General features: G+C 41.0%; 1 protein-coding gene across 2 annotated transcripts in view; it reads right to left on the bottom strand.

The window, feature by feature from the left end:
* Positions 1-26,891, bottom strand: part of gstcd (glutathione S-transferase, C-terminal domain containing) — a 54,003-nt gene that overhangs the window by 7,396 nt on the left and 19,716 nt on the right. For both annotated transcript variants that reach the window (XM_047578594.1, XM_047578595.1), the window contains exons 6-10: positions 11,506-11,621; positions 11,101-11,145; positions 10,693-10,821; positions 3,981-4,114; positions 1,207-1,237 (exon numbers count right to left, since the gene is read on the bottom strand). In XM_047578594.1, coding sequence (XP_047434550.1) covers positions 1,207-1,237; positions 3,981-4,114; positions 10,693-10,821; positions 11,101-11,145; positions 11,506-11,621 — 455 coding nt within the window. The remainder of the gene's footprint in view (positions 1-1,206; positions 1,238-3,980; positions 4,115-10,692; positions 10,822-11,100; positions 11,146-11,505; positions 11,622-26,891) is intronic.

The raw sequence follows: 26,891 nt of genomic DNA, 5'->3' as shown, positions 1-26,891 counted from the left end.
AATTATATCAACACATGTTCTATTAGTTTGATCCAGTCCAAAATTTACACGGGGGGCATTATTCACAAGCAAAACCACTTGCAAATCTTTCCAGAAATCTCAACAGTATGCTGCGTGTGAGGACACACCAAGGCAAATTTATTTCATAGATTTGTTACGGGCTTTAAATCACGAGTTTTATGGCTCACATTGTTCTCATTCTTTTCCAGCATTTTTTTAAAAGAAAAAAAAAAGAAAAAAACACACACATCAGTCCAGATCCCCTTCGGGGTTATATGAGGTATATCTGAAGAGTCAATAGACTAAAGGATACACAACATTGGCTCCTGTGCTATGGTCTGCTTTGTGCAAAGAAACGTACGGAAGAAAGCGGTGCCGACCTTTAAAGCGTGGATAACGTGCTGACTGACGCCTTCCATCTGGAGAAAATCCGCTACGCCCAGACTGGAGGAATTGGAACGGAGTTGGAGCCTATTGATCTAACTTGGAAGGGACAGAAAGGCAAGTTGTACCGCATAATCACTACCTTCGCTAGTGCCCAGGCAGGGGAGGGGTCATGAGCCAGACCTTTTTGTCATTTCCAAATCAATGAAGCACTGTATTCCTTATCCAACTCATGTCCATGTTTATGTGCAGAAAAGATATGAAACTAAATATTGTCCGGGCAAAACTTTAAAGAATTCACCTGAACCAACTCCAAAAAAACAACTATTAACTTGTTACCGCTGAACCGATCACTGGGAAGCATTCAAAGACAAAACATGGAATGAGCACATCCCATCCCACTAATGCCATCTTAATACACAGTAATACTTCAAAACTTAGTTTGAAAGGACTTAATTAAAACCAGCAAGTAACTACAAAGGATTCTAACAGGCTTCATTTTAATGCCTAATGACGCATCTACGAATAGCAGGTAGACCCAGGTAGGTCTCTGCTTTTATATTTTTTTTTCACATTTGGCTGAGTCTGCTGCGTTTACTGGGTGTTGAAGTTCGTGGCATGGGAAAGCACTTTCACCTTTTACTGGGTCACTGAGCTGCAGTCGAAGCATGTCAACCAATAACTCTTTTTTTTTTTTAGCTTTCCATTATTCTTGTGTCGATGCAGTAGCTTCCAAGTTAAGACACAGTTAGTAAAAAATAATGTTTTCTCTTAAATAAAATAATAAATAAATAAAATCAGTAAATGAATTTAAAAGCCTACCTTATACGTCAGGGTGTCCTGGAACTTTTTGCTGTAGAAACAGAAAAAAACACAGGACATTTAATGTTAGTCTGGTCAGAACAGTTTCCTCTTTTTTTTTTCAAAATAAAAATAAATAGAAATACTGCACAAAATCAAAACACAGACAAAATGCTTTATGTCCAAATCTGTTTCCTCCTGGGAACCTTTCATTACTTTTGTTACAACATGCGTGCAAACTTGCTTGGCTCGTGATGGTGAGTTTGGTTGATCCTGCTTAAAAATCAACATGAAGCGGGTCAAGGGTGATGGGGCCGGCGCAGTCACACGGAGAAGGACGCCAAGTTTAACTTGAACTTTTGAGGCCTTAATGAAATGGGCAGTTTAGTTGCACAGCTCATAAAAACCTGCGAACTGCTTGGAATGTCTACACCTGCGAGAACATCCACACGAGGATAACTGGAACATGACCTGAGGGGGAAAAAAAACACTAAAAGCAGCGAGATGAAGATTGACAGAGTCAGGTGTGTAAGTCCCTCACAAATACTGCCCTGCAGAAACACAGATTCCTGTTGTCCATTACAGCTGCAGAGACAGTTTTCGTTTTTGGCATTCTTTAATATTTAATGAGGAGTCAGGAGGGGTGAAGTGTCACATTAGAAAAACCAGAGGAAAAGAAAATGATGCACGTGAGAATGCTGAAATATTTGTGCCCTAGACTGAAGGTGATCCCCAGGGCGCAGTTTTGAGGCCGGCGATACCGGGGACATTGAAAGTATTAAAACCTTCATTTGTTAGGGAAGGGACCTTTGAATTCAGAGGAAATCCATAAAAGCACAAACAGGACAACGTGGCTATAACAGCACCAGCACGATGTTTAAAAAAATTTATTCTAAAATCCAGAACCAGAGAAATCTGATAACATTTATCTTTGTTCGATTTCTTTATATGTTCATCTCTTGGTGGAACTAAAGAAACACGGGGAAGAAGAAGAAGAAGAAGAAGAACCAACCAATACTCCTGGCGTATAAAACAAAAGTTATCCACATGAGGAGGGAGTAGAGGATACGCCAAACTCATCTGTAGTGTGCAACCTTCCACCGCATACATATTAACACTAACACAGAACTCACAAGTCCACACAGCTCAAAGTCTACACATGCAGGATAACAGATTTAGCATGCAGAGAGAGGATCCTCTGGCTGGGCCCCTTTTCATGAGGTTGCTGCCTAACTAGAAATACAGAAATACGTTGCCCCTGCTTTGCGCGTAACATTTATGACCTTTTTTTATATATGCACACATGTAGAATTAATAATTACTTAAAAAATATTTGGAAATACAGATTAACTAAATACTTCAGTGGACCTTATAAGCATGTGTGGTTTTCCTGTACCTAACAATAGATATTCACTGTTTCTACAATAAAATTAACCTGCGAAATGCCTTTGAGAACGATTATATATGTCATATATTAATAGTTTACATCCTAACTTCTTCTTTCACCATCCTTGTTCCTTGTACTGCATCATCTTTATATTTGAAATAAAAGCCATGGCATGATAAACGGCCAAAGATCCGAACACCCCTCCCATGTCGGCTACTTCAGGCAGCAGAGATCTATGAGTGCTGGAAGAAGCATGGAGTGAATCCTTCACTAACTGATATCCATAAACCAGGCAGGAAGAAATGCCAAACTTGGATGTAAAATTGGATGCTGTGATGAGGGCAGCGTCAGCGACCCAGCTCCAGGCGAAGCAGTGGAAAATGTCTGAAAACGTCCTAATCACTGGATTATAAAATCATTTTCACTTGGGGGCGCATGGCATTATTTCTGCTGTGTGACTGACACTTTGTGACAGCTCAAATAATTAAAGAGTGGCGTTCAAATCAGAAAGGAAACTGCCACATGCCGCGTCACTCGATACCATGTAGACTAGAGAACAAATATGATGGCTGTGTCAACTTTTAAAGGGACAGTTTGGGTTCTTGTGAGGTTGTATGTCCATCGTGAGGGTAACACCCACAGTTAGACGCCGGTTGGCATGCAGGATGTTGTTAGTGGGGGTCTTTGGGTCCTGTGGATTGAGGGGAGGGGCCTCTGAGGATCATCCCACAGACACTTGATTAGTGTGGGATCTAGTGATTTTGAAGGTGAAGTCAACACCTTGTGCTGTTTGTCAGGTTTTTTGTGTTTTTGTGTCAGGCTGCATCCTGCTGTAGTGTCATTGCTATGGGGTGGGGGTGCCTGGTCTGGTCTAGGTGGGTGGTACATGTCTAAGTAACATTCACATGAATGCAAGGTCCAATACAATATGATCGGTGTATATCACTTACTTTACTTCTACTTTGTCGACGCCCCTACAAAGTCACTGACGCTCCACATGCGATAAAGTAATGAAGTCAAGAGTAGCATATCATTCTGTAGCCGTAATCAATATTACCCACTGTGGCTATAATGTCCCTGACAGCCCCTACACATAGAACCGCATCCTGTGCCGTGGCTGCAACAAGATGTGAGCGATGGAGCCCTTTGTGAAGGTGATGCGGCACCGCTGCCTCACATTGTCACTGGAGATCGTGACAGACAGGAGGTGAACAAAAGGCAGCGAGAAGTGACTGAGATTATGTGCGAATGAAAGAAAAAGCATGAGTTTGATGGAGAGGGCGAAAGCATAAAGGCAAGCCAGAGTGAACGGGGTAACACAAAAAACAACAAGGTCAGGAGCAGCAGATTAAAAAGCAGAGAGTCGGCGCGGCGACCCTGGATGGAGGCGGAGTAGGCAGCAACAAACCTCTTGGGGAAGGTGAACTTGACAGCGTTCTGGATGAAACCATAGCAGCAAGGACTAATGACAAAGGAGGCTCCAGTCTGGATGCAATGCTCCATCACCATGTCTGTTGCAATGCCACAAGCGTGGAGGGCAACCTGAATTCAAACAGAAAAAGAATAAACAGGTGATCTAAAAAAAAAACATGCACTCAATCCAATTGATTACTTCATGATGGGTGCTTCTATTAAATATATCTGTGCTCTCAGAGGTGCAGACTTGGGCAGTTAGAGTAAACAAAATGTATTAGTGCTGTTGGGGCGGCAGCACGGATGGTTCAGGATTCCTATTGAGTGGGTAAACTATGCGTGGAGATGAAAGCATGGCTCTCCATTAGTAATGCTGTGTTTATACACTGGACAGCAGGAAGGGACTAAAAGACCCAACATTACATCCTGTCTGTGTTCCAGACATCTTTCTTATCCAGTCCATCCACAAAAAACACATATTACTTGTCAAAGTAGGAGGAGTTTAAGGTCTAAAGTACAGGAGATGACGAGCTCTCACTGGTTAACGGTCCACATACATAGATTGAAAACTGTTTTCAGACACAACATGCATTTGTGAAACACTGAATTATGAATCACTCTTAGGTCTTCATAAAAATAAAAATAAAATAAGAAATGTTGAGTATTGGGTTTCCAGTGATCCACTAATGAAGCCTGTGCTTTTTATTTATTTTTTTAATTTATTAAAAGACACATTTGTCTGTTTCCGTACTTGGTCTCTATATAAAGCCAGTATGTAAATGGCCAAAACAAGGAACCTAACGCAGGAAACAAGACACAGAAGATACAGATTCTCAGCCAGGAAGGGTACAGCTGCCACCAGATCTCCAGGAAGTGCAGATGCAGTCCTTCATCAGTTTGATCCACCCTGCAGAAATACAGACGAACCAGCAGCTTGGAAAAGACAAACCAAGATCTGGGCATCCAAGGGTTTCTTCAGCCAGAAATGACCACATCCTGATCCACATGTGCAGGGAAAACCACTGAACGACCTCACAAGAGCTCCAACAGCAGTGGTCAAACCAAACTGGTGTCCAGTGTTCCACCAGCACTGTACGTGGTCGACTTATAGATCATGGCTTAAGGTCCTACAAGGCTGTCAAGAAACCTCTGATCAATGAGAGACAGGGGTTAGCCTGACATCGTTGGGCCCAAGCACACAAGAACTATACAGTCAGGAACTGGAAGAAGATTCTGTGGTTAGATGAGTCCAGTTTCCAGCTTTATCTTCCTCCTGCTAATGTGAGGGTACAGAAGGCCAGGCCAAGCATTATCTCCAGCATGTACAGTACCTACTGTCAAAAAAGCGGGAGGCAGTTTTATGGTCTGGGGAAGCATGAGTGCTGCTGGTGTTGGTCATCTCACTGTCTGTGATGACACATTGTCCAAACGGAGTGTTTCAATAAGATAATGCTCCTTGCCACACATCCAGGACCAGCAGAACTTGGCTGCAGCAGCACAGTCTCCAGGTCTTAGAGTGTCCAGCTCAATCCCTGGACCCCATTGAAAATCTGTGGTGGATTATCAAAAGGTGTGTTTCAAAGCACAAAGTAAAGAATTTAGAAGAATTAAAAGTAGTAAATCAAGAAGAATGGGACTAGATTACCCCTCAACACTGTGAAGGTTTTTTGTCCAGTTTTGGACACATTCTCCGTTATTTGTTGACTGTGATACCAACAATGTTGAGAACACATTGAACCGCAATGAATTTTTTTTTGTTAGTTTTTCTTGTAAACAATGAAAAAATTAATATAATTTGTATTTGTTTGTGTCTGTCTAATGCTGCAAAACCTTTTGAAACACACACACAAAAAAATTTCCTGAAATATTTCGTGATAATATTTGAGATTGTGTGAAAATTTTAGCGGTGCCCACCACTGCAACATTCATTATCAACAGTGTGATGAGACGACAGTTACTGAGATTCTCGGAGCTGAACCCAATACGAGTCAAGCAGCTCTTGTTTTCCAAGGCGTCTGTGAGTCTGTACGTACTTCACGTTGCCTTGACAGCAGGGCCACGGACAATTCAGAGCTCATCAAGACGGGGCTGAGTCGGGATTGGCTGCGGCTCCACACATGAAGCAGGAAGGAAGACACAGATACTCTGTGAACGGCCATTCCCGCTCATAAAGACACCGAGGTGTCTGGACAGTGGGCAGGGGGTACATTACTTGGAGGTGCTTAAAGTCTCCCTGGTAGCTGAAGCTCTGTGGGTGTGATTCCACGGTCTGTATCTGGAAATGGGAAGAAGACACGCTCTGCCTCCAAATGAACACTCCTCTGTATAAAATGTATTTCTTTCTCTTCGGGAATATGTGCACTGATTTAAACATGAAGCTATTAAATGGGTCTTTGCACATGAAAAAAAAAATAAAATAAAAAAAATACTGTAAGTGAAAATTGGGGGAATTAACATCAATTACCTCCACGGTCTTGGAACTATTTGACACCTAATCCTGCATTTATTCATGTCATTAAGGAAAAGCCTTATACTTTCCAAACAGCATGTTTCAGGCGGCTTGATTAGGAGAAGGAGGAGGAGTTGCTATCAAAGGCTGCGTGGTGCTACACTCTCCCACATCTAAAGCAAAAATAATTAGCAAAGTAGCACTCTCGCTTTTACCTAGCTACTTAACGTTGTACATTAGTCATGCTGGGCTAAATCCTAATTACATTTCATAACCTTTAGCCTTGATTTTACACAAAGCCCTTGAACCAAAAGAAAGGCACGCAACTGGAATAAACCACATTCTGATATGTCCTGATAACTAATTAAGTATTTCCAAGTTTCGCCGAAAACATTTCTCTGTTTTCAACAGTGATGGTAAAGCACAGTGTAGTCTCGATATGTTCTGGGTGTTACTAATTAAAAATGAAAGGTGGAAGTGTATGCAAGCCTAATTTAAAAGCATCTCACGGTCGTAGGGTTCATATTGTGCTAGGCGTTGCGTCTGCACAAACAGTCTGGGAGAGGAATTAATGCGCAACAACCACGGGGGTCAATTGTAAAACTGCGTTCTTTATTAATCTTCTCCCTCCATCTCTTTGTCTCAATAATCAAATCGCAGGAATAATGAGGCTTCATTATTCACTCTTACTCATGAAATTATATCCCTTTCCCGTTCGAGCCGGATCTGAGACAGAACAAGTTCCTGCAACACAGAAAACTGATACTTAATCAAAATCACACCTTTCTGCAGAAACTTACCACGAGCTTCTTTAGTTGCAGAGGGCTTTGCAAGAGTTTTTTTTTTTTACAGTTAGGGCTTTTTCTTTACTGTGTTGGACATGTTTATTTTGTTGCACTGATTTTGCCATAGGATCCCTAATACAACTCATAATAGGGAGAAGAAAAAAAAACGCATCACTAAAAAGTTGATGTCAAAAGTTCCTGAAACACTGAACAGCTCAGTTTCTAATCTATAATTTCTCTGTCTCCATTTTAGTTTGTTTACCCATACACAAAGATGTGCATGATTCTTTTGTGTGTGTGTATACAGATATTATTTATATATGTGTGTGTGTACCAGACTAGAATAAAGCCTGATTACATAGAATCGAAGAGTTGTTTTCCTCTCAAAGCCGGATGCCTTTTACTGCAGATGAACATATTCAATCGTGAAGTCTTAACAAAAACAGAAAAAAAAAAAGAAACAAACAATATCCTTAAATTACATTAGGATTCACACCTGATGCGGCCATCTGGGACTTGATCGATATCGTTTTCTGCGTGAGCCTTACAGCAATACCAGCCAGTACATTTTTTGTTTCACACAAACATAAGGAAGTCAGCCAAGAGAATCAATTGCAAACAATCAGGCCCTTTAGCAGAACCAATAATGGCCCGGGATGCAATAAAATCCAAAACAACTTCAAGCTCCACAGACTTCCAGGCATCTGCAGTTCGTTGGCTCAATGTTATCTGACAGGAGATTGGATAAATCCTAAATAAATTGCATGCAGAGGCCAGTTCTAATACAACTCTAGCACCTGGGCTGTGAAATTTCCAGCCGGTGAGTGCAGACACTGACTAAGATTAGGAACACCTCGACTTAATTAGTCTGTTTAAACGAACAGGACTAAAAATGGGACCATGTATTATACATAGCTGGATTATAATCAGCGTGATGGGTGGCTCCTTCGCGTCGAAATATCTGCAGGAGGAAGCTTCGCAAAAGATCAAATCTCAAAAGAAAAGGTGGAACGCAGGCACCTGTTTAAGCACAAATGTTGGGCACATTTATATATTGTGCGAAAAGAATGTGTGTGTAAACTTCCACGGCGAGAAAAGACACCCACGTGTCGCAGGGAGGAATATCCTGCACTGTTTGCTTCCTGCCAAGTGGAACGGGTCTCGATGGAGTGACGATGCTGGAATGAAAGCTACTTCTAATTACAGCAGGTACATATATATATATATACATATATATATATATATGTACATATATATGTGTGTGTGTGAGTGTGTGTGTGTGTTGTCTTACTCTGTCCCTTAGTACGTTAGTGTAAAGCTACTAGAACAGCTGGCATTTCTGAAAGTGGGCTACAGCACAAAGAAGACACTGACCCGAGACGCATAAACGACAACAGTGAACAATGAGTGAAGATTTTGTAGGGAAGCATAAAGCAGCCGGTACGAAAACAAGAGTTCAGAGGAGCCTACATATGGTTTAATCCCAGTTTGCTTCTTTGTCTACGATTCTATCCCGATGCGCATCCACAGCTGAGAACGTATTCCCTCCAAATTGATAGTAATTGTCAGTTTAAGGCGTCAATAGCTCCGCACATGAAGACGGGTGCTATAAATAGGACTGACGAGCTCTGCTCTCTGCTGAATTAAGCCGTCAAAATATTCACTCTGGTTTTGCAGGCAGCTGCACAGAGTTAAACAGATTTACTTTAATTTGGATCTTCAAGTTTAACAAACACAAACAGGCAGAACTGCAGCGCTGGGCGGCATGTTCGATGCCGAAGCTGTGCCGAGAATTAAGGAGCGAGAGGCTCACATGGTACGGGGTTACACTCTCTTTTCCAAAGAGGACCCCTTTTAATAAGAGAACAAAGCAAAGCACAAGCATCTCTGCACAGAAGATTTCTACAGCAAGCAAAGGACAAACAAAGAAAGGAGAGCCATGAATATTCTCCACTGGAATGCCCCCTCAACCCTGACATTATGTTTGACCTTAATTTTCCGGGTAAAACTACCTTTTGGCTGTCCAATAATCAGAGAGGGGCCAGTGGCATATTCGGTTTGGCTGAAGTGCAGTGCACTAAAAGGGTTCTGATTAAAACCTCCACTTCAGGAAATGAAAAGCATTCTTGGTTGTTCTGAACAAAAACAATAATAATTGCATGTTGGCATTTTGCAGTTTCAGGCAAAGAAATAAAAAAATAAAAAAGATGAGGAAATAACATGTCTCTTCATGTGAAGTGCGGTTGTGATCTTCTGAAATATAGAAATATTCCTATTAATATATGCAGTGACAACCCTTTGCAGTGAAGTTGTAGCCGTAGGAAGTGTTCAAGTAGTGTGACCTAAGGTGTCGATCCATCACCATAAATAATCATTACTGTTAATAGTAAAACTTTATCTTCTGAACCAAAGGTCATGCTGTGTCTTATTGAAGAAAAGACTTTAAAGAAAAGACATTCATGTGGATGAGGCTAATGTGGTTTATACCCAGAGATGTAACTGTGCGATACGGCGACATAGACCACAGGAGCTGTGATTGGTCCGCTTGGTATTAGCGTGTTTAGTATTTCCGACTGCTTCTCCATTTTCGCAATTTTCAAATTGGTTGTTCTGGGTCAATAAAGACAGAACGCATTAAGGAATGGTAACTAGGTTACGGGGTCTAGTTGCAGGATGCAGCCTGACATAGACACACACATAAAAATAGTTTAGGAATAACTCAAATTCAATATAGCCTCCAAATTCAATAGACGCCAAACTGATCAACTCAGAAGACCCATGTCCGTTCTCTCATGAGTCACAATTGTTTTGGAGGCACAAGGTAAACCTGCACTATATTAAGTATCTGTATTGTGTATTAGTAGTATGTGCACTATCACAAAAAACATAAAAACATTATGCCAACAAATAATTAGATTTGTTGCTAAAACACGTTTTCTTTGCAATGAAGCTCAACAAGATGTCAAGTGGGGCACCATTGTCTTTTCATGGAGAAGAGCTTCTGCCTCTGAAGCTTTCGAACTGCAAATTAAATTCTCATTTTATTTCATTGCTCCGTATCAAAGCTAATGTATAAGTGAGAGAAAGATCTTCCACTTACATATTTATTGTAGAAACTGGATTATGATAAACAAGGCAAATTATAGAGAAAAACTAATGGATTTTAACCAGTGAAATTATACCATGTGAACTATAATAGCAGAAAATAATACAGATACTGTAACAATTATTTCAATTTAACCAGTGGCTGTGGTGAATTTTTTTTGTCTGTGATCAAACATTTTATTGCAGTTACTAACATTCAGAAATGATCAATTTGTTTAATATGCACTCCACTGAAACAGTCACCATACCACCCACATGATCACCGGATCATAAAAGAGCAAATGGAAACCAAATGATGCAAAAGCCTGTTTTTTTTTTTTTTTTTTTTTTTTGTTTTTTTTTCTGCAAAAGCATGTTCCTGTGCTCACCCCAATGTGAAAGGGTCCCGTGAAGTAATCCAAATTGGCCTGAATGAAGCCGATGTTTTTCAGGCCGAGCTCAGCACCGCGACTCTGAGCCCTCACCAAGGACTCTTCTTTGTTCTCGATGAGGATGACCTTAAATAAAGACAGAAAACACCCACGTGGAGCTGACTGATACGCTTTCAAATTACTCGGAATGAGTGGTGCTAAAATGTAAATGAACAAAATACTACAAGAGCCCTCGCGTTAAAAAGGCAAAGGTAAACCATGACTGGTTCTTCTGGATATCACATCATTTTACTAAAGAGTACAGGAGTGTGAAGGGCAACCAGTTCATGACTATTATCGCTTTATCATTTAATACAGTCCTGATTCAAACAGACATACATATCTCCTCGCACACAAACACATTACCTGGCAATCTGGGAGCGTGTGTGCCAGAACAATCCCAACGTGGCCCTGAGAGACGGAGAGCGCACAAAGACAATGAAAACACACAACAGCAAAAAAAATAAAAAATAAAATCTGAACACATGAAAGAAGGCATCAACAGAGTTATGACTAGCGTTGGCCTTTTCCAGCCAAGTGTTGACCTTTTAGCAGCGCGGGGCCACCGGTCTGAGTGTTTATTTTCATGAGCGTAATTATCAGTCTGCTTGCGTGCGCCACTGAAAAGCGAAAGAAGAAGAAAAAAAAATTGCAAGAGAGCGAGAGAGAACACGGGGACTAGTTCCTTTCGGTTGCTAATGGAGTCTGACGCAGCTGTGGGGTAATGATAGATATACACGCGGAGACAGACTGATGGATGACGTTAAGTACCGTTCCACTGCAGAAATCCACGACGGTGTAACCTGGTCTGGCTAGATCTGTAACCACGGCAACCAAGTTGTTCAGCTGTTGCATCTTGCGGACTGCGCGGATATTTGACATTTTCCCTGGTGAAAAAAAAGAAAGAAAAATTCACATTACAATTCAGCACAAAGTGGAAAGTAACATTATTATTTATTTTTATTTATTTATTTTACAGCCTATTCGTTTAAAAACTCAAATAAACAATAAAGAAAAACGACTGCACAATAAATTCTACTTCAACAACAAAAAGGCATCTGAAAAATCGCACTAAAATCACACAGCACTCCGTAGCATTACTCTCCTTTCCCTCTCCTGTCAGTTCGCAAACAGACGGCTCAAATTTTGATTTACAACCAAGCCATTTCAGCCAATGATTGCAGCGCACAGATGAAAAGACCTCCACTCTCCTACCAGCGCGTTTCTAGCCAATTGCCAACTAAGGAGAGCGAGTAATCTCTCTCCACATCATAAAAAAGAGGGACTTCAGGCCAAAAATCAAGCGTCTCTTTGATTGTGGTAAAAGTTTTTGTTGCTGTGTAAGCAGCGTGTACCACATTAACTCACACTGCGGTACACATATTACACTCTACTGCATCTTCCAGTGCGTCACGCTTGGCAGTGAGCCACGGACACGCTGTGTGGAAGCCGTATCCGGACAATAAACCTGAGTGGTTCATTAGACCGCGAGTCACACCCTCATATTCAGACATCAGGAAAATATGATTTCTGTCCTTTCCTTCTCTGCTCACACTGCTCTGTACACAACAAAGAGATAAGGGAGATGGCATGGAAATTTTTTATTCTGACACAAAGCGTGAAATTTCAAGCATTACTCAGCCTCTCACACTGGCTGCTGATCCCAGGTGTAGAGGGAGCACAAAAAAAAAAAAAAAGACAAAGAGGGATGATTTTAAACATGGACTAACTGCAGTACGGTTCTGACTCTTTTCTGCACGTTCAGATGAGCAATTCAGTCCCATCTGTTTATCCATGAGTCCATAGAGGACTTTAAACTGCAAATTACAACGCAGAGCATGAGCAAATTCAGCTGGTTAGAAAAACAGAGTGCAATATAGGTTGTGACCAACATGAGAAGACTGTAGGTCATCCATAGAGCAGGAGTCTTCAGAGTTTTTCAGGCCAAGGACCCCAAACTGAAGACCTACGCCCTAGATGATTCAAAATGTTGTATGTTATATAAAACACCAGAAATTCTAGTTTACACAATTTGATAGTTTGTAGAAATGTAACAGAGTATGATATACACTGTTTTTTCTCCACCAAAGCTTCCAAGCGAAAATCCTTGTGTTCTCATCTGCCAAAGCGTCCACTACACTCACCATGTATCCTTTGGTGGATGTGGTGCAGATAGAGTTCACACAACACTACGAGAAGCAAAACTGTGAAGGTTATGCCTGAACCGAAACAGCGAGTGAGCCGAGAGCCACAGAATGTGGGAATATCTGGGGGTTCATCTCTGATAAAACGACCAGTTTCCCACACAAGCACGAGCAATCATGTGGTTCATTGTTAAAATGATAATATTCATTACTGCTACTTTAAGGGCCAAGTGATTTTCTAAAAACGTTCACAATGAAAGGCCCGAATCTAATGGTCCGGCTAATGCCTTTAGTCCCAGATGTACACCGTGCACATTTATGAGTTGTTGATACAGTTGTAGTCATGTGGGTGAATCATGCCACCGTGTGTGGAGCCACAAAAGGTCTAAAAAGAGAATTACAAAGGTTTCCACACCAACACTAAACGTTTCCCCCATCTCTTAAGAAATGCTCATTGTTATTTAGGAAATGTGAAAAATCAGTATCTTAATTACAGACATGGACGGTTATAGTTTTAACTTGAATCATTATCACAGAGATAATCAATCCCAAAGAGAATTTACAATTTCCCTGCAAATGTATTTTCTGTTTTTATTTATCCCTCCCTTTCTGCCTTCACGCGGTGGCAGTAAGTGTGGATAAACTTGAAGGCTTTTTAAATATTTACAACTTAATTAGCACGTTGATCTTCACCAGCTGTCACTCGCACCCTCGCTAAAAATAATGTTTAGTTAAGAGCATTAGTAGAAAAAAGTTTTTTTTTCTGTACAAAAATCTCAAGGTGAAGAAAAACATTGGGTTACATGGGTTAAGCCAAGTTTCTTTTTCCCTCATTACAAAATGATTTATATGGGTTGAATCTGCTCCATTTATTTTTTAGTCGGATTTGCTGTATGTTATGTAGTTAGTTACAAACTGGCCTATCTAATATTTGTAGTCAATTAAGCGGAGGGAAAGTAGATGTCTGCATCACATTCTGTCCAATAGTTGAGACTTCAACTTCATAGTGGCAATCGATGAAAAAGGTTGGGGAGCCCCCAAAACCCTTAGGATTTACTTTTTAGATGTGTCCATTGCCCACCATCACAGCTCTGTTTAGTCTGTGCAATAAGATCCAATATGAGCAATCTGTTTGCAAGTAACCAGTGTAAAGTGCAAATGACAAACACCCCAAGGGCGCATTGTGATCGCATGAAATCTGACGTCCAACCACGTTTGGAGGAGGTCTGGGTCAGAGTTTTGTTTCATTCATTCAGAAAAACAATTATATATGACGACTGAAAAAAAAGCACTGTGATGTTTGTTCATTAGTAATAAGAGCCTTTTAAAAGAGTGTGTCCTTGCAGCTGTTAACCAAATAAATAATAAATACATCAAACAAGAATTAACAAATGAAAGTATTTAATATGAGTAAACAAATGTCATGCTGTCATTACACGGCATATCAGACTAAGATTAATTATTTATGTAATCGTTTCACTGTATAAGGAGCCGTGTGGAGTTACATTACGTACGTTTGCAACAGGAGATTAGGATGTGTATGAAAACCTGCAGTATTTGAGTCATAATCTTAGCCTCTTGCAGGTCTAACTAACAGAGCGCAGTAGAGGTCCATTAGAGGCATCAGCTATGATAATACTCCGCTGCAGTTCAAATGATGTCAGTGTTTATTTGCATACAGCACAAAACTGAGATCAGATCTGGAGATCTTGCTGGAGCTGCATATTATTGCCAGGCATGAACAGCTCGTCTGGTCACTTGCGATGGGATTGCTCAGGATGTTTGTTGATGCAAGGTATGAACAGGGCCTAAGAGAAGGTGCAGAGGTGGTGACCGTCAACAGTTCTCCAAGATCTGATGGCTACAACAGTTTGAGGACACCACACAACTTTGCAGCTTCAAGAAATATACTTATGTTTGAACAGAAGATACAAATGCATAAGTGGTTCTGTGGTACGGAGCCCCTAAAGGGACACCTGACAGACTCCAGGCTAATCTCTAAGTATGGCAGAAGAAGATGACTTGTCCTCTTTCCTTACAGGCCAAAGTAGCAGTAGTGTCATTAACAAACTGAAAGACGATAAATGAATATAAATGTTAATTTTAGATATATGAATATAGAAATACATGTATTGTACAGCATTGCTAGCTTTCTCTACCCTGATTGCTGTTTCAAACGTTTGACGCTTGCCTGTCTTTCTACAGATCGACATCAACGTCAACGGTGTTATGACAGATGATAAATTGGGACAATATTTCACAAGATATGGGAACCGACTTGCAATAAAAACATTAACAGCTAAAAGTTTTGAGTTGTGTTGCGTTGCGTTTTCATGTCCCTTTAGGGGCTCCGTACTGTGGTAGGTTTCTAGCCAAAACGCAAATCGGTTCATAGAAGATTCGCAAGTTGAATCACTGGGGGCACAAGAAGCTGGCTCTATCTAGCACCTGTTTTGCTGTGGTACTTGATAGGAGACACTTCATATCATTACCAAATGTCACGCAAATACAGCATACCCAACAGTACCCAAATATTTTGCATCAAAAATCTGGACATCACTATAAACTAGACCATGAATGGATTGATGTACAACATTAAATACAAAACCATATAATAGCATTATAGTCTGGCCCAAAATGACAATTTGTCATGTCTCAGTTATACTGGTCTTACACTGGACACTCAAGAGATGAACTGAAATGAGGTGCGCAGATACACTGGAGGACGAAAAAAGTCTCTGGCACTTGACTGGAGTACTGCAAGGGCTAAGGGGAAAACAAGAAAATGTTTTTTTTTTTTTTTCAAAGCAGGTCATTGCAACCTTCTGCAGGTAGTTATGCCACTACCATTACCCTTCAAGTGACTGAAGAATGGTCTCTTGATTCAATGAACAAAATCATTACATGACAACGTGACGCCAGCGTTGCCAGTTCAATAAGATAAGTGACAAATAATTCAACCACTATGCCTGAATGAAGCTTGATAGACTAAAAGTATAACAATTTGGAAAGAACCATTTTATCTGAGGCCTAACACACACAAAAAAAGCAATCAAACACTGTGTAATTCACACAGGGAACAGTAGGAAAGAGGCCTCTTTGCCTCCACTTTATTCTCATGTAAACTAGAAAAAATACCTACAGCAATCACAAGTATGACAGAACCTGCCTGCATCTGTCAGCTAACCCAGCCCATGCACCACCAGCAAGGAGAGTTGTTGACATGGGATCAGTCAAACCAAGATAAGATAAAAATTTAAAAAACATGACTGAAAAACAACTTTCATCCTGAAACCTTGATATCACAGCGTTTGTACCAGACAAAGAGCACAACGGCAGAAACAATGTTTGACCAAGCTCTGAACAATCGAAATCCTATTTTCTTAAAGCAAGCAAAAGCAAAAAAAAATCCATTGACATCTGAGATTATTCCAATCCTGGTTTTAGAATCAATTGTCATTATCTTGCTACAGGTGCAGCGTTCTGCCTAGATAAGGACAAGTGCTACATAAAAACAATAATCCTTTGTCTCTCTGTAGTGGAGAAGATGTTTATTTATCAAGCCGCAATATAAGTCTTCGGCTGAAAATGTAATTACGTCTTTGTAACGGATTATGTTTCCTGGACCTCTCGGTATATTCTGCCGACAGTGTTAGTTTGGTTGGACAGGGCTCAGGTGTTTTCCTCTGGAAGACTTTTGTGTTTAACCTCCTTGCACTGGGTGATGTGAGCTGAAAGCCCAAATGCACTAATGCTGGAGTTTATGAACAGGTGCACGGGCGCCATCCCAACCTGATAATGACTGGCACAAAGCCAGAAATGACAGAACCTGTAAAAATCTTGGTATCGGGGAAACAAGCTCTTTGTTTTTTGCAGCAGCCTCACTCTGCTGTGACACCTCCAAAAGCTCAGTTGGAAGAAAACAGGCTGTGGCAGCGCCATCGGGGGGTGGGGGGTGGGGGGGGGCACCAAGGATCCATTATCCCAAGTGTCCTCTGCTGCTTAAAGGTGCCTACTGGTGCTGCTGCTGCTGCTGCTGGCACTGAGCCATTATCTCTTTCTTGTTTCCCTGATTCTGCAGAAGTGCCCACGGCCTTATCAAGCAGGTCCATCACATAGATTAGAATGTAAACACACCGCTGAGGCACAGGGGGGCTCTGTTTGTGCTCCGCAAGATCCAACACCTACCCTTTCTCAGGGGATGTGGTGGTTGAAAAAGCAAATCTAAGAATGGATGGTTGGAGATTTTGGTTGAGATTATTTAAGTTATGACTGCAATTTGTGTTTGGATATGGTTGCACGTTTGAAAGAGCGTTGTAGGCTGCTGTAGTACAGGAGATTTGTAGCCCAAATTCCGTAAGGCTAAAAAGTTTCCCTGTGTTCAAAAACACCAGCGATTATCAGCCTCGAACGTGTCCAAATACCTGAAGGAGCTACGTGCTGGCCTGTGTGTGTTGTGTTTTGTTGCCACAGAGGAAATTAATTCCTCACAAGTGAAAAGCGTCTCCAGACGTGTTCACCGCAAATATGTCCCCGACGGAGTCATCCATTATGCGGTCGCACAATGTCATGTTAAAAGACGGCGAGCCAGACATGACAGTCTTGAAAAGCACTTAATGCTCCAGAGAATCATTTTATGTGGTTCTAAAATGTAATGTAATGGTAATGATCTGAGCATTACGTAAAGCGAAAGTGTGGCATTTTTATATAAAAATGAACTTCTGTTACAACGGAGCCGCTGCCAAACGAGTTCCCAACATGCTGATTAAGCTAATCAGTAGCAGGTATCACTTTGTTTTTCATAGCATAGCATGTGTTCCGTATCAGATAACAAATGGTTGACTGAGTTGAAATTGGGAGAAGCTGAAGCGGCAAAGAGGGAACCCAAGAACCCAAGTTACAAATGTAACCAAGGTTCTATGACTTCATTGTCTCTGGCGGTCAGGAGGGACGAAATAGAAGCACCCAAGTAAGGGCTGTGATGTTCCAGATAAAAGACAAACACTTTGTCCAGAGGAAACACTGTGTTGTACAAAAAAAAGCAGCGGATGGAAAGGACAGACACAGATTACCATCGATGTGGCTTTTCTTCATCAGAAACCACTTAAAGTAGAAAATTGAAATAAGTGACTAAAGTGCAGTGGATTGCAGACGTACATCAATAGTTTGTTTGTGTATTTACTCTTGCTTCCAGAAGGGGAAGGCGAAGGTTCTGACTTCTTTCAGTGCAATGATTTTATGATACCATCAACTGACTGTTTTTGACAGTCAATAATAATCTAAAACACAGGTGTCAAACATATATTGCCCCCAGGCCAAAGGCAGAGGGTCAAATCTGGCCTGCTGGATGAATTTGCAAAGTGTGGGGAAAATTCCATAGAAGACTGCAATTTTTCAATGGAAATAACTGCTAGACCTTATTTTGTTTCTAGAGAAGTGGACAAAATACAACACTGAGAGCCAAGACTCAGCAATGTGCACAAATTGCACTTTTCAGAAAAATTTTTATATTTTTTCTTCTTTCTTTTTGGAGGATAGTTTATCAAATGTAGATATTCTCCTAATGTTCTTGTTCTTGTTTTGCACTAACACAAATGGAAAAAAGTCTGGAGTTGTTTTTACTCATAGGTTATTAAGCTATAACCTTTCTGGTCCGGTTCACTGGAGATCAAATTGGGCTGCATGTGGTCCCCTGAACTGAAATGGGTTTCACATCCCTGATCTAAAATATCTAAAACAAGTAATACATCCAACAGTAATTATAGTAAATCAGTGAGGGGAGTGGCCTCTGTGGATCAGGCTTGCTCCAGTTCATCCTACAGATAGTTGATCAGTTTGGGATCTAGTGAATTTGGAGGCTGGGTCAACACCTTCTGCTGTTTTTCATGTTTTTTTGAGTTGTTCCTAAACTGTTTTTGTGTGTCAGACTGCATCCTGCTGGGGATGGCTGCTGGCATCAAGGAGTGTCATTTCTATGGGGGTGGGGGTGTCTGGTTTGGTCTAGGTGTGTGGTTCGTGTCTGAGTAACATCCACATGAATGCCAGGTCCCAAAGTTTCCCAGCAGGACACTGTATTATCACAAGATGGTCAATGTTATTCACTTCTTGAATCGTCACCTTAATCTCTTCTGATCGCATCACGAATGCCTGAATTCTACTCAAGCAGTCACAAATGTGTCAGTTCAGACAAGATCGGGTTGGCTGCCCCCATCCTTCTGAGAAATAGTAACAATGTTGTCTTGTCTTGGCAGGAGCTGAAAACAACGTGTGTGTGTGTGTGTTTGTGTGTCATAAAAAACAAAACAAAAAAAACAACCGAAGGAATCCGTTGGCAGCTCTGGGATATGTTAAAAGACAAAAGAAGGCTAAAAACTAAACTAAGATCAACTGTTAAAGCCTAAATCTTTCAGTAGATAAGTGTTGGAACGGAGCATTAAAATATTAAATGCACACAGTGAAGAAGACACAACAGCGTCAAGGTATGTGAATGTGCCATGTCGGAATGAAAAGCCGCCTAATGCGAGTCTTAGTACACTTCCTGGTGTGAGCAGAAAGCAAGAGCGGTTTTATGTGTGAAGAGTGCAAACTGCTGATCCACACATGGGTTTTCCCGGGAGTAAACTCAACAATACGAATAAAAATTGCTCCTGACTCCCTAATAAACCAACTGCCTGTAGCTCAGTAACGAAATTGATTACAGAGTGCCTGACAAATGCTTAAGGGAGGAGACCTGGAGCCTTAACACAATGCCACAAGATAAGAAGAATGGGGGGAATTTACCTCTTAAAATTCAGACTTTCCTAGGAATATTCCTCTTTACTTTCTTACTCTGGTCTACACTTGACTGATGACCTTATGGTGGCGATAATGAGCAAAACTCTGGGCCGTTTATAGGGCTACACCGTAACAACAAACGAAAGTATTCTCGATATTTTCTTCACGCAAAACATTTGACACTTATCTAATTAGAGCATTAATTCCACAAAGCTCATTAGAGGTTTGCTTTAGGCCGTCAGCACATGCTCCCTTTTAAGCAGAGCATATTTTCAGCACGTTTCTTTTGGGTAAAAGAAGCACCAAGCGGGCTTTCCTGGGAAAAACTCAGTGTAGTCTGCGGCCATCTTCACTTGTAGCTTGAGCTTCACTTGAGATGCGAGACTTCGGAGGGCGACCGGAGGGGAAAGCATGTAACTGTTGCACAATGAGACCCAATTCTTGAAAAGCAAGCTCTCTCTTCAGCCTGGTGTTCATTTCTGTAGTGGAACACAAGAGTTAAAGGCCCTTCTGATATAACTTTCAAAGTGACAAGATTCTGGCAGTAACCCAGTTTTAATAAATGGCCACAGCATTAAGCTGGCAAGGCTTTGGTTTCACCTTGGCACGGACTACTCTCGACAACTTCCAATATCATCTCGGAAAATTTGAAATTGCGAACGCTTGTTGGGATTTAACAGCTTATGCACTGGTGCAGACAAGCTTGCCATATGTTCATCATTATGGAAATCAATAAACTAATGAATGAGGAAATGATCTTTGGCACATCTTTTAGAGTGTGGAATGCTGGTAATTAATAACAGAGGGGAGGTCTAAATTAATACCCGTTTTCCAGCACTGAAAATACCTCCTCATTCCCGCTTATTCGTTAGAGGGAGGGCAGCTTATTCCACCTGGAAATGTACAAGAGCTACACCCTGGAGAGGTTGCCAGTTGCAGGGTAAAAAAAAAAAAATCCACGGGTAAATCCAGCAGGCAGTCACACTCGGCTTTCAATGTCAAAATCTCCACTATTGGTCGATGATCTATGTTTCTGTTAAATTTTCATCTGAATTCCACTATTTCATTTTGGAGACGCATCCAGGTGACGGCGTCATTCACGATGCAGGCACACAAACAACAACACAAAAATCAAATTTTAAATTAGTAAAGTAAAATCCTGAAATAATTAGTAAACAGAACGCTTTAATTAAAACCAAAAATGAACCAGAAACAAGGACAGCTGCAGGTACAATGAGATCAAAATGAGTACCTCACCTTGCCCTAAAGATAAAAAGAAACACAAAAGACAGGTCTGGTGCTTGTTGTTCCAGGTGGCAGGTGCAGAGTAATTAAAATTGGATTTCCAAGTTCGGTAAAAACAGCCGACATGGCAAAGTAATCTGATCATTTAAACGTGGGGCATTAAGATACAACGGTGGAAGTAATGTAAGGCGGAAGGAAACCGGGGTTTAACATGCACAAGTGCTCTGAGCCAACCAGTCCCCATTCTTTAAATGTATTGTAGCCCTGTCACTCTGTCTTTCAGACGTCCATTGTGTAGCCGTCCTCCTCTCATCTCCACCTTATCCTGATTAGCCGATGCCTCTCAAAGTGTCCGTCAGCCTAATGGGCGGTTTATACTTCGGCGTTAAGTTGGCAGGGCCTTCGAAGAGCCTAGCGCCGTAACTGATGCGCACCTCCCAAGAAATGTAAATACACGGTTAGGGATGGGCATTGATGAGATTTTATTGATACCAACACCGTTATCAATTCCTCCTGTGAATTTTTGGCTTAGAAAATGTGTGATTTTGTGTAAACAGCAGCAGTTTTATTGAGTTTCTAAACAAGAGATAAGAGCTTGAGTTAGAAAACAAAAAGGAAATTGGTCACTGGATCCTCACTAGCGCTGCTCTGCTGAGACTTAGAGGCAGCTGCAGTTGTTGACCAAGATTGTCGAACACATGGCACTCTCTGTATTTAATGCCGTGCATTGTCGACAAATGCTTCACCATGTTGGTGGTGCTTTCGCCCTTGCTTGAAATTGCGGTGCCGCATAAATTGCACGTTGCCCTGTTACAGTCGTCTCTGGAGACGTGAAGACACCGTTTCAGTCTCTCCATCATCTGCCATCGTGTCTCCCTCTTTCGTCACGTGAGTGTCACATGATGTGAATGACGCGCTTCGACGTAACGATTCTTCTTCTTGCATTTTATGACAGTTTGCAAACAACATTTAGGTGCATTACCGCCACCATCTGGACTGGCACATAAAGATTCGTCACGAAAAGTCGATAAGAGCAATCGATTAGCATGAAGGCTAATGATGTCGATGAACTGAACCAGTTAGAACCGGTTCTCGATGTCCCTACACACGCTGTAGCGACACAGACCGCAAGAGCTGTGATTTGTCTGCTTGGTAGTAGCATCTTTCTGCTCTAGTATTTCCAGCTGCTTCTCCATCTCTGCGGTGCACATATTTATTTGGTTTTGGATCAGTAAAGACTGTAAGGTTAACTGAGGAGGTTTGGAGATACACATATTTGTATGACTCTGCGTCAAGGCCCTGCAGTACTCTAAAAGCACCTTAACTCTGCTCCACCAACACCAACATCTAGACACAACTAGAGCCCTAGCCTCGCACACCTCGTCATAGTATCACCATCAAAATAATTTAATTTTGCACACTCTTGTTACTTCAAACTTATTTTAACGCAACTGTGCAAGACTGTGATTTGCAGAAGCTGTGCAGCAAGTACTAAATATAACCTTGTTGGATTGAAAAAGAAAAAACACCTTCACAACACTGAAAGCTTCAATTGTCGTCAAGCTATCAGGAGGGCGGAAAGAGTTTTCTTTAACAACAGCAGTCACTGAAAGTGTATTTGCGTAAGACTTGATGACAAGTGAAATGAAAGGTAATGAAGACAAACATGTGGAAAAAAAAAAAAGGCTTCTCACTGTGCATCCTTCAGCAGCAGCTTTGGAATGACTGTCAAAACATGACCAGACGTAGCTGCAGGGGAGAGGTCTGCATAATTATGGAACTCCCAGGGTCCCTCTCACAGGTCACAGCACATACCTAATTTGTTTGCAGTGTTTTGCTTCAGAGCGAGCACACAAATAACCCGAGATGTCAACTTTGCTCCTCCGGAGGCGTTCCTTCGCTGACATTAATGTTACAGATGGGCAAGGCATCGCGTCAACACGTGCTTGACGTAAACGATTACGATAGAAATCTGAATTCATGCTGGCTTAGCTAAAATGGTTTGCTGATTAACTCAATAGAAGTGAAAGACCTGCCACGTGTGGGAATTCACTTCAGTGACCATTTTGGGTTTTCAGTCAAAAATAGCTGTTTGGTCAAATTTATACAAATCTTCCCAATAAACTTTCTAGGAAATTACAGAGCCGTGAAATAAACTGTGACCCCGCAGAGATTTTCTGACCTTGCGTCAGTTCATTGGGCTTCACAAATTTATTACAGCAATACAGCTTCTTCCCTCATACAAACAAAGATAAACTGAGCAACACGTTGCCGCAATTTCTTTTCACTTCAATGACTTCAACGGAGATAATATTACATTTTGCCTGTAGTAACAGAAACCGACCACCCTCGTTCTGGCTGCCATTCATTACATGGACGACATGTTAATGTGCAGTCTGTCTCCCGAATACCATTGACCACAATGTTTGAAGTGGAAGCAGCAAAGAAAAAGGAACTCTCTTTCCATTCCCCTGCTTTAAAACTTGGGTAGTGTGGAATCGATCCGTCCTGTCAGCGAAGCTGTGTTTGCCATGGGCAGAGAAAGGAATTGTTGGTCAAATGAGTAAGCTGCTGTGAAGCGCACCAGCACATTCACAGCTCAACTCAGGTAAGGAACGAACAGCCCAAGGCTACCCACAGGCTGATGTATTGGTAAACCATGCCCACACGTAAAAAGAAGATTTTGCACAGTTTATATTTATACAGAATGTCAGCCAGGATGTATAATTGGAACCCACATTATCCAACATCAGTTCACAGCACAGTCTTAACCTCAGTCTATATACATTTTCACCCCATCCACGCCTTCACAGTAGAGACTCTGGTCATTAACTGTTCCATTCATTGTGGAAGGAAAACTAGATCAGAACAGATTCCTCTGATTACAGGTAAATATCTACTCATTACAGATCCTAGCAGTGTTGCCAGATGGGAAATGAAGAAATATCGCACTATTGGTTTAAAATTATCATATTTTGGCCCAAGCCGATGTACTAAAATAACTTGCAAAAGAAAATCACACGCTAGGACAGTGCATTTAAAATGAATGATATTCTATTTGCATGGAACCGCAGTAACCTAAGGATTAAACATGGAGGCTTGCAAAAACTACTTTATTTATTCTCAGTGTAATATCTGGCAGCACTGAATCCTAGTTATGTGACTTTAAGTCACTGCCCATCTACCAAAAAAAAACAAATACCTCACCACCAGTCATGGACTAACTGAAGTTATCTGGATGAGTTTTCTCTTCAAGAAAGTCCAGTTCAAGGGAAACAAATCCCCTTGTTTCTGCTTTGTTTGTTTTTTTTGTTTTGTTTTTTTGGATATACCACCTACCATGACCTGGATGACTAAGAACCTTTACACACACATGCAAGCTTCAAAACTGCCTTCAGGGCACACTAAAGTACAAGATATACCCCGAGCCTGACTGTTCGAGACACTGAAATGGTGATAAAATAACAAACACTTGTTTGCGTGACCAATGCAATGTGCAAAACCCTGGGTAACAACAGAAGAGACATCAGTCGTTTTATGTTACTTATTGGAAATGCCCTGCTGTAAATAAAGGGCCACCATGTGGAATGACGGTTACAGTTACAGTTACAGTACACAAGAAATACTTCAAACACCATGTATGTGGGAAAGACTCTTAATGTATAGTTTATAAAATGCAGAAATCCACCTCTCCTTCCTGTTTTGTATCATGAAACGATTCCCCCACAATTGTTATTTTAAGGTAAGTGGTTGGTTTTTATTCAGTGCACACTCTCTGCTCTCTGTTCTCTGCGAGAGCTGTCAAAGTCAGGGAGTAAGTGGCACAATGCTGGCATCTGTGGAGGGCCGCGTCAACGTCTTTTGGCCTGCCACCTTTGTTAAATCTTTCAGCCAATGTGGCTTTTAGCCCTAGCCTTGGAGTGCAAGTATAAATACAGGCTACTTTGACCAGCTAGTATCGTCCTCCTGGTTTTCCTGTAGAAATGTTGGGTTGTCAAAGCTACTGAGAAAAATAAAAAGATTCTCCATTTGACTCAAGACTTCATAAGCTCTTGGAGCTTGTGGAGTCTTGACAGACTGATGTGTGCAGGGAATTTGTAACTTCAACATTTTAGTGATATGAAGTATACGCTTTGGCTCAATGTATAATTTGCCTCATTATAATCTAAGAATGTCTTGGCGTAGCACTCATATTCTTATTTAGGGAAGTAGGACAAGAATCAAGGGACTGCACATTGGCCACAAACACAACACGTGCCCTTTGGATAATGAGAGAAGGATTTAGTTGAATTATTATTCTGTCTTCCTGAACCACCTGCATAATAAAAACCTCATCATGCACTGCAATGTTAAACCTGGCCAGTGGGAATAGCAGAGAAAACCCCTCAACGGCCTGTCCTTGTAAACAGGACATTTTATGTTTCTGTGAATAATTATAAATCACCTGTCTGTAATATGATGTATGGTGTGCCTCAAGGGTCGGTTTTAGGACCATTTTCTTTGTACAAACTTCTTCTTGAACACGAGACTCCCCGAGATGGTGTCTCACTCCATTTTCAAGTAGATGACACTCAAATCTCCAACTGCCTGTTAACACCTCAGACTTGGGAACCTTGAGTGTATTAAGCAACTGCCTCCATGATGAAAAAAAATGGTTGTGTAACAACTTCCTGCAACAGAACTTGGACCAGACTGAAATCCTGCAAACTATTTCCACCCAAATGAAGTCATCCAGTCCTTGTTTTCACCATCTCAGAGACCTTTTCAAAATCCGACCCTTTTTATACATTAAGACACAGAGACTATTTACTGGATTATTGTAACAGTCTTTTTACTTAAAGAAAAATAAAGCAATCTCCCAACTTTAGACAGTACAAGAATTCAACGGCCATGCTTTTAACCAGAACCATATACCTTGAGATCCTTGGACAGAGGTCTTCAGTCTGTCCCAGGGACCAAGCCGAATAAAAACAAAAGTGAAGGGGGCTTTCACAACCAGAGCCTCACAGCTGATCTGCTGACTCTGTGAGCTCCATAAAACAAACTTTTCTTATGTGCCCGTTTATAAAACTGCAATTTTTTGTGTCATTGCTTAGGACTTTGTAATTTTAAAAGTGCTCATTATTATTATTAACTGTTACCACTTCACAAAAATATAAACCGATGTGACTCAATTAACTCAATATGACATGTTGACAACAGGATAAGCTTGTAACTGTCTAAATGTTATCAGCCACTTATAAGCACATTTCTATTTTTGAGAGGACTATAATTATCACAAAAGGCGATGGAGGCCCCTGTAACGACCGTGATTTATGTCTGCTGTTAAATGATCTGCAGACACAGGAGACAAAACACACACACACCAATGATAACACACCCGCATGCGAGTGTAAGCCAGCACCATGAGGGTGTAAAATACGTGAGGGAAAACTCCACTGACAACGAGACAACTGAGATGTACAAGCCAACGTTCATACACCGCCATGCTTGGAGCCAAATTAGATGCAGGCACCGGGGAGGGTCCCTGCTACATTAACGGTGCATTTCAAGCCAAATATAACACATCATCTATTATAGTTCTCTCCATACAGGCTGTAGTAAAAAATGTAGAGCAGTTTTCTTTGAGGTGTCGCCGACAACGTGGGTAACTCCAGTGAGTTCAGTATAAATGGGGGGAGAAAAGGAATAGTTGACTTTAAGATTAAAAGAGTAAAACAAAAGTGTTTACTTCTTCCTTTTGTTTGTTTTTGTTTATAATCATTATTCCTTTCTTTTGTATTTAGAAATGGTTACATATTTTATGTTTGAAATGTTCGAAATAATTCATTGACTCAACATAAAATGCTTTAGTTTGCTGGAGTTTGTAACAGTAACTTAAAAATACACACAGTTACCATTTCGTTAGTTACAGTAGTGAAAACAAACACATTCTCATATTTGTCCTGCATTAAATGAAAAAAAAATGTTTAAAATAACAGAAAATAACAGCTG

This window comes from Mugil cephalus, chromosome 2 (assembly GCF_022458985.1).
Source record: "Mugil cephalus isolate CIBA_MC_2020 chromosome 2, CIBA_Mcephalus_1.1, whole genome shotgun sequence".
Lineage (NCBI taxonomy): Eukaryota > Metazoa > Chordata > Actinopteri > Mugiliformes > Mugilidae > Mugil > Mugil cephalus.
Note: the sequence above shows the minus strand (reverse complement) of the source record. Positions and strands in the feature narration are given on the sequence as shown.